General features: G+C 44.5%; 2 protein-coding genes across 4 annotated transcripts in view; one reads left to right on the forward strand and one right to left on the reverse strand.

The window, feature by feature from the left end:
* FYCO1 (FYVE and coiled-coil domain autophagy adaptor 1) overlaps nucleotides 1-15,905 on the forward strand; it is a 318,269-nt gene that overhangs the window by 45,471 nt on the left and 256,893 nt on the right. The gene's annotated exons all lie outside the window — the stretch shown is intronic.
* Nucleotides 35-5,938, reverse strand: CXCR6 (C-X-C motif chemokine receptor 6). 2 transcript variants are annotated; one of them, XM_081246591.1, is made up of 2 exons: nucleotides 5,532-5,938; nucleotides 35-1,888 (listed from the first exon to the last, which is right to left on the reverse strand). In XM_081246591.1, the coding sequence occupies exon 2, from the start codon at nucleotides 1,865-1,867 to the stop codon at nucleotides 842-844; it is 1,026 nt and encodes a 341-aa protein (XP_081102717.1). In that variant the 5' UTR covers nucleotides 1,868-1,888; nucleotides 5,532-5,938; the 3' UTR covers nucleotides 35-841. The 2 variants fall into 2 exon arrangements, with proteins under 2 accessions (XP_081102717.1, XP_081102718.1); XM_081246592.1 differs by lacking the exon at nucleotides 5,532-5,938 and adding an exon at nucleotides 5,448-5,464.

Raw genomic sequence — 15,905 nt, forward strand, 5'->3', positions numbered from 1 at the left:
TAGTTCGGAGACATTTAAAAAGTTTTATTTCTCAGTCATGAAAATCATGCTGTTTGAGATGTGTGTGTGTGTATTATATATACATTTATATATGATTTGTGTGTGTGTGAGGCATTGGATAAATTCAGGTTTTAAATGAGCACACCCACCAAAGATCCATTTCAGAGGTGCTGCTTAGACTCATGATAGTCTTAAACTCAGCTTTGCACATTTTTCTAGCATTCTGTGGCCCACTGGACTCCTCAGCCGACCCTAATTTGCTTTGGCCCATTCATATTCCCTGGTGCTAGTCCTTCCAGGATTAATCAAAGAGAACATAAAGCACCTATCTATATAAAACCAAACCGACAAGGCGTGGCAGAAACTGAGCTCATTTCTGTTGGGTGCCTGGTGATGGAGGTCTGAGTCACAGTGTCAGCACTGGTTTTCGTGGCTGCTTTAATCTCCCCTGCTTCCCAGTCGGCAGAAGAATCTTCTGAACTTGGGAACCCAGAGTGTCACCTGCCATCAAGACCTTTGTTGGCCAGGTCCCCCTCTTCAACCCTTAGTCCCATTCCCCTTGAAGGAGAACCTGGGGTCTTGAGAATCACACGTCATTCCCTGGTGTCAGTATCCTCGGGGTGGAGGAAGGAAAGCTCTGGCAGCTTTCAGACTCCCCTTTGAGCTTTAGGCCTGGGTGTAAAAGAAGAGAGCACAATCTGCGCATGCCTGAGAAGAAGCATCCCACCCCAGCTGCACCATTTGATAACTTCTCCTTGAGAATGCTCATGCTATACACAAAGCCTTAGAGGACACAGCCATGCTCCTGTGACTTCTGAGCAGCCTCTCCAGCTGGAGAGGCCTACAGCTGGAACATGCTGGTCGCCTCCATGTTGCGAGTGGCTGAAGCAGTCCTGGAAGTGTCCTCTGAACCCTTCCATTGGCTTGAGACACCCAGGTAAGGGAGGCAGCCAGCGTCTTTCACAAGTTTCCAGAAGTTCTTCCGAAACTTCAGGCCAACAAAGGCATAGAGCACAGGATTAAGGCAGGCACGCAGGTAGGCGATGGCCTCTGTCACTGTGATGGCATAGTGAAAGCTAGTCATGGTATGGTACTCCCAGCTCGTGCTGCGGATGAGCTTCACGAGGTTGAAGGGTGTCTGGGTCAGCAGGAACACCGCCACCACCAGGAAGATGATCTTCAGAGACTTGTGCTTCTGGAAGCCTCGGGCCTGAAGCAGTGTCTTGATTATGACTGAGTAGCAGACAATCATGGCAAGCAGTGGCAGGAAGAACCCCAGTGTCATCTGGGTGGCCAGAACCATGGTGGAAATCTCCTCGTTGTGATAGCCGCAGACAGGCTTGTCAAGGTAAAGGACGTTGCCATAGATGATCTGCGGCAAGGAAACCAGCAGGGAAACTACCCAGATGGACAAGCAGATGGCCTTACCCCAGGCCATCCGCTTGGCCTGCTGGTTATAGGCCTTGGTGGCCTGAACCACTGCAATGAAGCGGTCCATGGTGATGCAGGTGAGGATGAGCATGGACGTGTAGAAGTTCAAAGTGTAGATGCCCAGCAGGGTTTTGCACATGACCTTGCCAAAGACCCACTCATGGATGCCTGCATAGGCCCAGAAGGGCAGAGTACAGACGAACACCAGGTCAGCCAAGGGCAGGTTCATTAGGAACACATCCGTCAGGCTCTTCAGCTTCTGGTAGAAGATGTATATGACCAGCACCAGGGAGTTCCCCACCAGGCCACAGATGAACACCACCAAATACATGCAGGGCAGGAACAACTTGCTGAACTGTAGGAAGTGTTCATGCCCCTGGCTGCTGTCATTGGAAGCGTTGAAGAACCCGGAGTCTCCGTAGTCATACTCGGCCATGGTGTCTGTTCTGATGGACCCCTGGGAGTCAAACCACAGGAATTGTATATATTTGGGGCTGAGGGTGATCCCTCCTGTCTTCCCCATTGCCCAGTTAGGGGGCAGATAGTCACCTCCTAAACCCACCCACTGTTCTGCTCAGTAACAGCCCAGTATATTGGGGACAACCAGTTCTGAGGGGCAACTGCTCAGACAGGACGAGGAACCCTTCACTGGCCCTAATGTTCTCAGGATCTCACCCGTCTGGGAGACAACACATAACTGACCCCACCCACATTCCATAAAATCCTGTGCTCAATGGCCTTGGAAGCAAAGGTCACCACGTGGTGAACTGGGGACTGTGTCCTTTTGGAAGAGCTGCGCTGCTCTTCAGTGGAGAGGGCTGTATTCATCTGCCCATGCCTCGCAGAAGGTGCCCACCCATCCTGTGCCCCATCTTCTGTTAAGTTGACCCCTGGACTACGAATTGTGAAAGCTAAGGCAATATCCCCTTTCCTGGGGGTCCACCATCAAGGAGACTCCTGGAGACCAAGAGGTGTTTGGTCCTTTCTGCCTAGGTGGGCCATTCATCCTGCCTCGTCTTGCCGTGATGGGGAGCCAGGGCAGGGAAGAGCCCAGGCTGCCCAATGCTTAGGCCAAGCGGCTTTCCGACCAGGGAACTGAGCAGTTTTCCTCACGCCCAACCCCAGCTTTCTCCTTCATCATCTGTCACAGTGCATGACATTCCACCCTCAGGGCCTCTTTGATCTTCAGGAATCTCTTACAAGGTAGATTCCCCCAGAAGGGAACATTGCTTTAGCTTTTATGACCAGCAGTGTAGGGCTGAGGGGTCTCCTTTAACACACGGAAGAGCTGATTGAAATGGGACATCAGGTGGGTGGGCTACCGCAGCAGGGCTGGTGGCCAGCCTTGCAGTGGGACTACTTATAGCAAAGACCAAATAGCTGTCTTTCTTGCCTGGGGGTCCCAGCCCTTCAAGGTTATCACTTCCCTCTGACCCTTCTCTGGGCCCTGTGACCCTGCTGGGGACCATGGACCAGGCACAGGTGATATAATCTGTGGTGTGGGAGTAGGGGCAATTGCGGCAGCATCGGCCTTGGAGGGCCAGCTCAGTCCCTGCCACTGTCCCGCAGGTACTCAATACGCAGGGACTCCTCCAGTGAGCGGTGCCATATCCCACTGGCACCTCAAGGAAACGTTTAAGAAGAGCAGGCATTTGGTTTAGCAAAGTCAGAATATCAACCGGCCAGACAAGGGGGTGTAAAAGAAGAGATGCTCTCGCCTTTCTGGTCTCGGAGACTTTTGTTCTCCTGATGCTGGGTCCTGGCAGGAAGGAGTGTCAGCCCTGCTGCCACCTTGGTATTTCATGGGCTCAGAGCACCCTTCCTCTCCAAGGAAGGACCTTGTCTTTGGGCTAAGACTACGCAGTGAAAAGTCCCTCCTCCTGGACCACAAAATGTTGGATCTCTAAGAGTGAAAGGCCAACCCATAGGCATTGTGCCCCACCAGCTCCAGGCTGCTAGGTTAAGTGGGTCAGACGATGCTATGTGGGTGTTACTGCTTCACATGGGGACAAAAATATATTCTTCATCATTTAGAATGTGACAATGAAAGTAATGTCAGATCTCCATTATTGTTTGACTTACTCTTGGCCTTTTAAAAAAATTCTCCTGGGACTTCCCTGGTGGCACAGTGGTTAAGAATCCTCCTGCCAATACAGGGGACACGGGTTTGATCCCTGGTCTGGGAAGATCCCACATGCCGCAGAGCAACTAAGCCTGTGTGCCACAACTACTGAGCCTGTGCTCTAAAGCCTGCAAGCCACAACTACTGAGCCCACGTGCCACAACTTCTGAAGCCTGCATGCCCTAGAGACTGTGCTCTGCAACAAGAGAAGCCCACACACCACAACAAAGAGTAGCACCCGCTCGCCACAACTACAGAAAGCCTATGCAGCAAAAAAAAGAGCAAAAAATAAATTAATAAATTAATAAATTAATAATTCTCCTACTAAGGCTGTTGCCGCATCCTTAGGTTGGCATTGCAGTTTCCTTAAAGGACCCATGCAAATTCATTTGTAATAATTGGTAAACTAAACAGTGTTTAACAGATTGGGACTGCACAGTTCTGTGCAGATAAGAGTATTAAAAATTACTTTCCCTTCTAGAAATATTAAAACCACTTGTTTCTTTATTTTCTCTAACCAAAGTCCTATGTTGATTTGTAAAAATTAAAAAGAAAGTAATATATACAACTTTGGAAATAGTTAGTGTCTGATAATAAATAAATAAGCAAAGTATAATTTAGGCATAAAACAGAATATGACTGAAATGTTCAGGAAGTGCCTTTAATGATTTTGGAAAATGCAATACATTTAAAAAAATTTTTATTGGAGTATAGTTGATTGACAACGTTGTGTTAGTTTCAGGTGTACAGCAAACTGAATCAGTTATATATATATAACATATATCAGTTATATATATATAACTGATATATATATATATCTATCTACTCTTTTTTTTAGATTCTTTTCCCATATAGCTCTTTGCAGAGTACTGAGTAGAGTTCCCTGTGCTATACAGCAGGTTCTTATTAGTTATCTATTTTACATATAGTAGTGTGTATATGCCAATCCCAATCTCCCAATTTATCCCTCCCCACCCCCCGAAAATGCAATATAATATTGGCTGTTACTATTACAACGAATAGATGACAAAGTGAATGTAAAATTGATCATGATTCTCAGCCTTCTTTGATCATAAACCCCTTTGAGAGTCTTATTAAAGATGTAGCTCTTTTCCCTCAGTAATAATGTACAAACATGCCGGCAACTCCGGGGGCTCATGAACTCTTTAAATCCCTCTGCCCCATATTCTATAGACTTTGTTTACAAATCTGTGATAAGCTATATGATTTTTTTTTTTTTTTTTTTTTTTTTTTTTTTGCGGTACGCGGGCCTCTCACTGTTGTGGCCTCTCTCTTTGCGGAGCACAGGCTCCGGACGCGCAGCCTCAGCGGCCATGGCTCACAGGCCCAGCCGCTCCGCGGCATGTGGGATCTTCCCAGACCGGGGCACGAACCAGTGTCCCCTGCATTGGCAGGTGGACTCTCAACCACTGCACCACCAGGGAAGCCTAAGCTATATGATTTTGACTATATTTTTTAAAACATAGAAAAATGATCAGATTTTATCAGCAGTTCACCCCTGGCTGGTAGAGTTAGGGAACACTTAGTTCCATTCCTCCTTTATATTTTTCTGTATTTTCTGAAGTTGCTACAGTTGTATATTGACATATATGGAGAAAAGAAAGTAAACCATAATCTAAGATAATAGCCTGTCTTATAAAATGGAAAAGAAAAACAGAAAAAGAGATCAGTCAATGAACACACACAGTGACTAGACTCTCCTGGGGAGGGTCTAATTATGCCATTACTATCAGCATCATCTTACAAGCATCATCTTACAGAACCAGGTTAAGTCATAATCCTCTCCTCGGACCCTCATGGCAGCAAGTATAGCAGAGATGGAGTTTGAGCCAAGGGCAGTTGAGCTTGAAAGCCTGGGCATTTGACATCGTACCGTGCTGCAGGCAGGACTCTGAGAATCCCAACGACCTGGAGTTAGCCCCTCTTTTAACTATAAAGAAGAAGACCAATGACTCACCAGTAGAGATGCTCTTTCAGTTTGTTCCTAAGATGAGGTTGCTCACAGCAGCAAGGTCGGCCTCTGCCTCTCTGATGTGGTCCGTGTTTCCGTTGAGTAATTTTTAAGAGCCCTCGGTTGGTGATTATAGGAGACCCAGCCCTTCCCCATCTTGCAGATCAGAATCCACATGACCAGCCTGCACCCACGTAATTTGGGAGTCAAAGAGACGAAGCAGTGGCTCTGATGCTACACACCCCCTGCAACCTGGCTGGGGTCTTACTCTTTTGCCAGGATCCAAGAGGGTTTTAGTTTGTAAACTGAAGGGGAGCAATATGCAGTGTCTGGTAGTCCACTGAAGATGGTGGCATTTGTACCCTAAAATTATTTCATTCACTAGTTGTATGTCTCTTTGGGGCAGTTTGGGTCTGGACCAATGCAAAGTCGATGCTATGGCCTGGGTTCCCTGTGTGCCTGCAGCTCCAATATACGTGACAGCCCTGATTCTCATACCAGTCCTGCAAGTAGGTATTACACCATTTTATAGATGAGAATACAGAGGACTGTAGCCAAAGAACAGCCCCACGGACTCACAGCTAATAACTGCCACTTCCAGGATACAAACCCATGTCTCCGTCATTGCCAGACCAGTGGACCAGATGGCTTCTAGATGATGGGTCTGCCAGAGGGCCAGACACAGCCCTTCCTCCTAAACCCACACCACTCAAGACAGTGCTCACTGCCCTGCTTGTCCAGGCTAGAATCAACAGTGAACAGGCTGAACCAAATACTGAAGGTCAAAGCACCCATCTTTCTGAAAGAAATCTTCTGAGACAAGACATTCCTTCACAGTGAGCCAGCCTGCCATCTTGGAATCTTTAAGCTTTGAGAGAGGAGTTTTTCCCAGAGACAAACGAACCGTGTCACTTAGTAAAAGGCGAAAGATTTATACGATCTGAAGAGAAACCAGAGTATGAACCGTGTCACTTAGGACCAGTTCACAGGGTGATGTTAGAATGGGCTGAACCTTGTCAGACACACTGGCTCAGCCATGCTCGTCCCTCTCAGCAATCGCTTACCCTCCGTGGGGAAGAACAGGCCTTGGCCTGGTGCCCTCCGTGACCACATACGTGCTTGGGAAGGAGGGGTGATGTGTACCTTAGAGCGTGACTGTACTTGTCATAACCATTCTCCAATGGAAAGTTCTCCAATGGAAACCTTGCAACTAAATTACATGATAAGAGCCCCTCACAATTTGGGGGTCAGAATTTTATCTCAACCACTTTACAAAGTGCCTTCTGTTGTCTTCCAATTTGTAGTGCTCATTGCTTTTCTTTGAAATAAAACTCTGAACTTCTTAAGGGCAAGTACCCAACCATGTGTCTTGGGTTTTTCCCAGAATATGTAAACATTTCCGAATCAGAACTGGGGGAGAGTAAAAGGGCTGTGGCAGCCGTGCCCCCCCCCCCCCCGCAGATTCTCAGAAGTCAGACTGTGTTGACCTGCTTCCTTTTTCTGAACACCTGACATTCTGGAGCCAGGGCCCTGCGTAGGATGGCAGTTCAGGACGCAGGGATGAGGCAGTTGCTGCTGGTAGAGGAGTAACTGCCAGGCGGTGGTGGGTGGCGGCGGCTGTGGAGGATGAGTTGGAAAAACCCTCAGAAAAGCAGCTTAACCAGAGGGCAGCAGGCGGCAGGTCAGTTGTCAGGACGGGCATGTGGGTCTGAGTGTTTTGGTCAGCCCATAGTTACCAAGTAATCAGAAATCAACACCAGAAGTGATCTTCTTCACTTGGTTTTTAGGCAAAAAGGAAAACAATGACTAAAAGAAAAACTACTAGGAATTTAATAGTAAAATAGAAAGATGCGCCCAAGCCCCACAGTGAATATGGCCCACCGTGTGGCTCAGCCTCTCCTTCCAAACCCAAGCTGTTCAGTAGAGCCTTCTGAGATGACAGGCGTGTCCTGTGTCTGTGCATCCAGCACAGCGGGCACTCACTTCTGTGGCTATTAGGCACTCGAAGTGTGCCTAGTGCAAGCACAGAGCCAAGCTTTTAGTTTTGTTTTGATTCTGATGAATTTGAGTAGCCACATGAGGCCAGTGGTACTGTATTGAACAGGGCAGTTGTAAACCAAAGACTTCTCCAGTTCATAGGAGACCCCGTGTAACAGGCAGAGCAGCACTCCAACCATGCTGGCTTAGCAAGGCAGAGGGGTGGATGGAGCCCTCTGGGGAAGGCTGTCAGCAGGACACTCAGGCCATGAGGCTCTCTGGGCTCCATTCCTTCCTCAGCCAACCTGAACAGCCAGAGAGTCTGCTCCTTGGGCAACTGGCAGAAAGAAGAGGCTAAGGCGTTTTGATTTGTGACAGGAGAATACTGTATATTACAGCTTCAGAGAGCAAGCTGGAGGGACCTCACCTGTGACCCCTAGTCCAGGCAGGCGTGGACTCCTGGACTGCGTTGCTAGGGACTTGCTCAGCGTCCTTGCCTGTGGTCACCACTTTATTCTTACTTGGTTCCGAAGTGGAGAAAGCCTTGGTCATGTCCTTGGGAACATTTGGGGCAGAAGACCACCTTGGCTGTGTGCATGACAGGTGCCCAGGCCAAATGTGGCAGGTGTGGCCAAGATGACCACCCTGATAGGGTGGAGCAAGTTGACAGATATACGTGCCTTAGGACAGTTCAGCTCAACCAACCACAGGCTCAGGGACAGAAATTCAGATGGACAGGAAGGGATGACGAGCCATCAGCCATGAGAGGCCACCATAGCTAGCAGTAGGCTCCCATGGCCAGAGCAAGGGGAGGAGGAAGGTCACTTGTGGGCAGTGAGTTTGTCCTGTATCTTTTCTGAGGGAAACACCTCAATGGCAGCAAAAGGAGATAGGGTGCCCTCTAGTGGCCTTATCTTTGTTCCCCATCTTTCTCAAACTTAAAAATGCTTTGACATCTTCCAACAGAGTTGCTTGAATATTTTCTACTGCATCCCACAGTCAGAAAGTTACATGACTAACCAGGTGTGTATGTGTATAGACAGAGTCAAACAAGAGCCTCATAAAACAATGCTTATCCTTACCACATTCAATATAATGCAAAAACGCGTTCATATTTTCTATTATATCCTATTTCTTTTTTTAAACACTTTTATTTTAATATAAATTTTTTCTTTTTTTTTACAACTTTATTGGAGTATAATTGCTTCACAACTGTGTCAGTTTCTGCTTTATAACAAAGTGAATCACTTATACATATACATCTGTTCCCATATCCCTTCCCTCTTGCGTCTCCCTCCCTCCCACCCTCCCTATCCCACCCCTCCAGGCGGTCACAAAGCACCGATCTGATCTCCCCTTTTATAGGAACATTTTTGCAAAAGCATCAGAGTACACCCAGAACTGTCTGTAAATGACAAAAGACTTAAAAATGACCATGGTTAAACATTGGATGAAAGTTCATAATAATGCAATTGACAAGGAAATTTAGTTATTTCTGAGATACACATTTTAAAATAATAACTAGAATTATGACTTATAACATTATACCAGAACATATAAGATTTTTAGGAATTTCATGTAATGTCTGAAACATTTATATTAACGTATTTCCATACAAATAACCCAAAGAAAGTTTAGTATTAGTTTTTTTTGTTTGTTTTTTTAATTTTTTAATTTAATTTTATTTATTTTTTTATACAACAGGTTCTTATTAGTCATCAGTTTTATACACATCAGTGTATACATGTCAATCCCAATCGCCCAATTCATCACACCACCACCCCGCACCCCCGCAGTTTTCCGCCCTTGGTATCCATACGTTTGTTCTCTACATCTGTGTCTCAACTTCTGCCCTGCAAACCGGTTCATCTGTACCATTTTTCTGGGTACCACATACATGCGTCAATATACAATATTTGTTTTTTTCTTTCTGACTTACTTCACTCTGTATGACAGTCTCTAGATCCATCCACGTCTCAACAGATGACCCAATTTCATTCCTTTTTATGGCTGAGTAATATTCCATTGTATATATGTACCACAACTTCTTTATCCATTCATCTGTCTGTGGGCATTCAGGTTGCTTCCAAGACCTGGCTATTGTAAATAGTGCTGCAATGAATATTGGGTGCATGTGTCTTTTTGAATTATGGTTTTCTCTGGGTATATGCCCAGTAGTGGGATTGCTGGATCATATGGTGATTCTATTTGTAGTTTTTTAAGGAACCTCCATACTGTTCTCCATAGTGGCTGTATCAATTTAAATTCCCACCAACAGTGCAAGAGGGTTCCCTTTTCTCCACACCCTCTCCAGAATTTATTGTTTGTAGATTTTCTGATGATGCACATTCTAACTGGTGTGAGGTGATACATCATTGTAGTTTTGATTTGCATTTCTCTAATAATTAGTGATGTTGAGCAGCTTTTCATGTGCTTCTTGGCCATCTGTATGTCTTGTTTGGAGAAATGTCTATTTAGGTCTTCTGCCCATTTTTGGATTGGGTTGTTTGTTTCTTTAATATTGAGCTGCATGAGCTGTTTATATATTTTGGAGATTAATCCTTTGTCCGTTGATTTGTTTGCAAATATTTTCTCCCATTCTGAGGGTTGTCTTTTCGTCTTGTTTATGGTTTCCTTTGCTGTGCAAAATCTTTGAAGTTTCATTAGGTCCCATTTGTTTATTTTTGTTTTTATTTCCATTACTCTAGGAGGGGGGTCAAAAAAGATCTTGCTGTGATTTATGTCAAAGAGTGTTCTTCCTATGTTTTCCTCCAAGAGTTTTATAGTGTCCGGTCTTACATTTAGGTCTCTAATCCATTTTGAACTTTTTTTGTGTATGGTGTTAGGGAGTGTTCTAATTTCATTCTTTTACATGTAGCTGTCCAGTTTTCCCAGCACCACTTATTGAAGAGACTGTCTTTTCTCCATTGTATGTCCTTGCCTCCTCTGTCATAGATTAGTTGACCATAGGTGCATGGGTTTATCTCTGGGCTTTCTATCTCATTCCATTGATCTATGTTTCTGTTTTTGTGCCAGTACTATATTGCCTTGATTACTGTAGCTTTGTAATATAGTCTGAAGTCAGGGATTCTGATTCCTCCAGCTCCGTTTTTCTTTCTCAAGACTGCTTTGGCTATTCGGGGTCTTTTGTGTCTCCATACAAATTTTAAGGTTTTTTGTTCTAGTTCTGTAAAAAATGCCATTGGTAATTTGATAGGGATTGCATTGAATCTGTAGATTGCTTTGGGTAGTATAGTCATTTTCACAATATTGATTCTTCCAATCCAAGAACATGGTATATCTCTCCATCTGTTTGTATCATCTTTAATTTCTTTCGTCAGTGTCTTATAGTTTTCTGCATACAGGTCTTTTGTCTCCCTAGGTAGGTTTATTTCTAGGTATTTTATTCTTTTTGTTGCAATGGTAAATGGGAGTGTTTCCTTAATTTCTCTTTCAGATTTTTCATCATTAGTGTATAGGAATGCAAGAGATTTCTGTGCATTAATTTTGTATCCTGCAACTTTACCAAATTTATTGATTAGCTCTAGTAGTTTTCTGGTGGCATTTTTAGGATTCTCTATGTATAGTATCATGTCATCTGCCAACAGTGACAAATTTACTTCTTCTTTTCCAATTTGTATTCCTTTTATTTCTTTTTCTTCTCTGATTGCCGTGGCTAGGACTTCCAAAACTGTGTTGAATAATTGTGGTGAGAGTGGACATCCTTGTCTTGTTCCTGATCTTAGAGGAAATGCTTTCAGTTTTTCACCATTGAGAATGATGTTTGCTGTGGGTTGGTCGTATATGGCCTTTATTATGTTGAGGTAGTTTCCCTCTATGCCCACTTTCTGGAGAGTTTTTATCATAAATGGGTGTTGAATTTTGTCAAAAGCTTTTTCTGCATCTATTTAGATGATCATATGGTTTTCATTCTTCAGTTTGTTAATATGGTGTATCACATTGATTTGCATATACTGAAGAATCCTTGCATCCCTGGGATAAACCCCACTTGATCATGGTGTATGATCCTTTTAATGTGTGGTTGGATTCTGTTTGCTAGTATATTGATGAGGATTTTTGCATCTATATTCATCAGTGATATTGGTCTGTAATTTTCTTTTTTTGTAGTATCTTTGTCTGGTTTTGGTATCAGGGTGATGGCGGCCTCATAGAATGAGTTTGGGAGTGTTCCTTCCTCAGCGATTTTTTGTAAGTTTGGGAAGGGTGGATGTTAGCTCTTCTCTAAATGTTTGATAGAATTCACCTGTGAAGCCATCTGGTCCTGGACTTTTGTTTGTTGGAAGATTTTTAATCACAGTTTCAATTTCATTACTTGTGATTGGTCTGTTCATATTTTCTATTTCTTCCTGGTTCAGTCTTGGAAGCTTATACTTTTCTAAGAATTTGTCCATTTCTTCCAGGTTGTCCATTTTATTGGCATAGAGTTGCTTGTAGTAGTCTCTTAGGATGCTTTGTATTTCTGCGGTGTCTGTTGTAACTTCTTCTTTTTCATTTCTAATTTTATTGATTTGAGTCCTCTCCCTCTTTTTCTTGATGAGTCTGGCTCATGATTTATCGATTTGGTTTATCTTCTCAAACAGCCAGCTTTTACTTTTATTGATCTTTGCTATTGTTTTCTTTGTTTCTATTTCATTTATTTCTGCTCTGATCTTTATGATTTCTTTCCTTCTGGTAACTTTGGGTTTTGTTTATTCTTTCTCTAGTTCCTTTAGGTGTAAGTTTAGATTGTTTATTTGAGATTTTTCTTGTTTCTTGAGGTAGGCTTGTATATCTGTAAACTTCCCTCTTAGAACTGCTTTTGCTGTATCCCATAGGTTTTGGATCGTCATGTTTTCATTGTAATTTGTCTCTAGGTATTTTTTTATTTCTTCAGTGATCTCTTGGTTATTTAGTAACGTATTGTTTAGCCTCCACGTGTTTGTGCTTTTTACGTTTTCTTCCCTGTAATTCATTTCTAATCTCATAACATTGTGGTCAGAAAAGATGCTTGATATGATTTCAGTTTTCTTAAATTTACTGAGGCTTGATTTGTGACCCAAGATGTGACCTATCCTGGAGAATGTTCCGTGCACACTTGAGTAGAAAGTGTAATCTGCTGTTTTTGGATGGAATGTCTTATAAATATCAATTAAATCCATCTGGTGTATTGTGTCATTTAAAACTTGTGTTTCCTTATTTATTTTCATTTTGGATGATCTGCCCACTGGTGTAAGTGAGGTATTAAAACCCCCCACTTTTACTGTGTTACTGTCGATTTCCTCTTTTATAGCTGTTAGCAGTGCCTTATATATTGAGGTGCTCCTATGTTGGGTCATATATATTTATAATTGTTATATCTTCTTCTTGGATTGATCCCTTGATCATTATGTAGTGTCCTTCCTTGTCTCTTGTAACATTCTTTATTTGAAAGTCTATTTTACCTGATATGAGTATTGCTACTCCAGCTTTCTTGTGATTAACACTTGCATGGAATATCTTTTTCCATCCCCTCACTTTCAGTCTGTATGTGTCCCTAGGTCTGAAGTGGGTCTCTTGTAGACAGCATATATATGGGTCTTGTTTTTGTATCCATTCAGCAAGCCTGTGTCTTTTGTTTGGAGCATTTAATCCATTCACGTTTAAGGTAATTATCGATATGTATGTTCCTATTACCATTTTCTTAATTGTTTTGGGTTTATTTTTGTAGGTCCTTTTCTTCTCTTGTGTTTCCCACTTAGAGAAGTTCCTTTAGCATTTGCTGTAGAGCTGGTTTGGCGGTGCTGAATTCTCTTAGCTTTTGCTTGTCTGTAAAGCTTTTGATTCCTCCATTGAATCTGAATGAGATCCTTGCTGGGTAGAGTAATCTTGGTTGTAGGTTCTTCCCTTTCATCACTTTAAGTATATCATGCCACTCCCTTCTGGCTTGTAGAGTTTCTCCCTAGAAATCAGCTGTTAACCTTATGGGAGTTCCCTTGTATGTTATTTGTCTCTTTTCCCTTGCTGCTTTCAATAATTTTTGCCAATTTGATTACTGTGTGTCTTGGCTTGTTTCTCCTTGGGTTTATCCTGTATGGGACTCACTGCGCTTCCTGGACTTGGGTGGCTGTTTCCTTTCCCATGTTAGGGAAGTTTTAGACTATAATGTCTTCACATATTTTCTCTGGTCCTTTCTCTCTCTCTTCTCCCTCTGGGACCCCCAAAATGCGAATGTTGTTGCATTTAATGTTGTCTCAGAGGTCTCTTAGGCTGTCTTCATTTCTTTTCATTCTTTTTTCTTTATTCTGTTCTGCAGCAGTGAATTCCACCATTCTGTCTTCCAGGTCACTTATCCATTCTTCTGCCTCAGTTATTCTGGTATTGATTCCTTCTAGTGTAGTTTGCATTTCAGTTATTGTATTGTTGGTCTCTGTTTGTTTGTTCTTTAATTCTTCTGGATCTTTGTTAAACATTTCTTGCATCTTCTCTATCTTTGCCTCCATTGTTTTTCCAAGGTCCTGGATCATCTTCACTATCATTATTCTGAATTCTTTTTCTGGAAGGTTGCCTATCTCCACTTCATTTACTTGTTTTTCTGGGGTTTTATCTTGTTCCTTCATCTGGTACATAGCCCTCTGCCTTTTCATCTTGTCTGTCTTTCTGTGAATGTGGTTTTTGTTCCACAGGCTGCAGGATTGTAGTTCTTCTTGGTTCTGCTGTCTGCCCTCTCTATCCTATTTCTTTTAATATTCATCATAACTTACTAAATTGATTCACAACTGACTGAATGGGTCATGACCCACAGTTTGAAAAGCCATTGAAAGGAAACTCTGTGTCCCTAATCATTGCCTTTGAGACTGCATCACCCACCCATGCACAGTCCCACCTCCACCTATCTCCCCTTCCCACCTCACAAAGCTCCCCCACGCAGGCCCTCAGCCAGGACTAGCAAGGGTTGCAGGACCTACTCTGGTAATAGGGTTGGCTGTGTCGTGATGGTCAGAGAGGTGGGGAGATGGAGGAGGAGAGGGAATAAAAGATTAGGACATCTTGGGGGTTTTTTTGGCTGCACCCCACGACTTGTGGGATCTTAGTTCCCCAACCAGGGATCGAACCCGTGCCTCTTGCAGTGGGAATGCGGAGTCCCAACCACTGGACCACCAGGGAATTCCCGACATCTTTTATTCTTAATGAGGGAATATTGAGAAAACCAACCACGGCTTTCAGAGTTCGTTTCATCATATGTTATTTATCTTTCTCATTTATGGTACTCGCACTTTGTATAAGGGTGAGAGCAAATGAAACGAGGCAGGCCTGAGTGGCCTTGGGCCCGTCTCCTCTACCCTGGCCCTTGCCTTCTTAGCCATCAAGTGAGGTTGGACTGGATGGTCCTTTGAGCTTCTTCTCGCACTGACATTCTGTGATGGGGGTGGGGGAATCTGGAAGCCAGCGACTGGAAGATGAACAAGAAAGAGGTGTTGGGCAGGAAGGAGGTCAGAGGTGGGCTGGGCTGGGGAGAAAAAGGAGTGACAAGGCTTGCCCTTGGTGGCAGCAGGCACTGGAGGACATGTTCTTGCTGTACCTTCCCTGGGAAGAGTGGGGAAGGCTGAGGGCACGAGCTGCTGACCAGAGCGAGCCCACCTCTTTCCCAGCCAGTAAAACGCCTTCTCCAGGTCCTTTGAAACTTACAGCCTTTTTAAGCCAGGAAAACCTGGAGTCCATCTGGTTCCATCTCCTCCCATTTAGAAAGGAGAAATCTGAGGTCTCAGAGGAGGAAAGGGCTTACCCAGAGTCACAGTCATAAAGCCAAGACTGGGACCACCTTTGGAGTGATACCCCTCTCCCCTGAGCCATACCACCTCCCCTGCCCTCTGGAGCCACAGTGAGCTCCAGCCAGAGGGAGCCCACTGGTTAGGCCTCAGAGCTGAGGGCGAGGTGTTTGTGAGGACACGCTCTCCCACCTGCCGTGGGCTGATGTAGACTGTGCACAGACAGCCCGCCTGACACCTGAGTGCTAGTGGGCGTCTGATTGTCTAGGCAGCCCTGGAGGCCCCCGTGCCAGCCGCCACCTCCAGCCCCTCGCAGCAGCACCCTGAGCAGCTTGTCACAGACAGCGGCCTCAGCACTCCAGCAGTAGACAGGAGCGAGGCCGGGAAGCGGGGCCATATGGCGGAGCAAGCAGGCGTGATGTCCAGCTGTCTGAATGAAGCCAAGTCTCGAGCTCAGAGATTTCCAGAGAGGACGGAGGCCTCCCCCTGTGCAGTGCTGTCCTCCAGACAGAGAGGCTGTGTAAGTTGGCAGCGAACAGTCTGCTTTGTCTGAGAAAATCCTGTTCGAGGTGAAGGTGCTGCAGTTTCTCCCCAGGTGTGGCTCTGCTAACCCAGCATCTGCCACTCCATGTGTGACTCGGGGTCTTCCTCCTTCAGG

Source organism: Mesoplodon bidens, assembly GCF_964165515.1.
Source record: "Mesoplodon bidens genome assembly, chromosome: 10".
NCBI classification, from domain to species: domain Eukaryota; kingdom Metazoa; phylum Chordata; class Mammalia; order Artiodactyla; family Ziphiidae; genus Mesoplodon; species Mesoplodon bidens.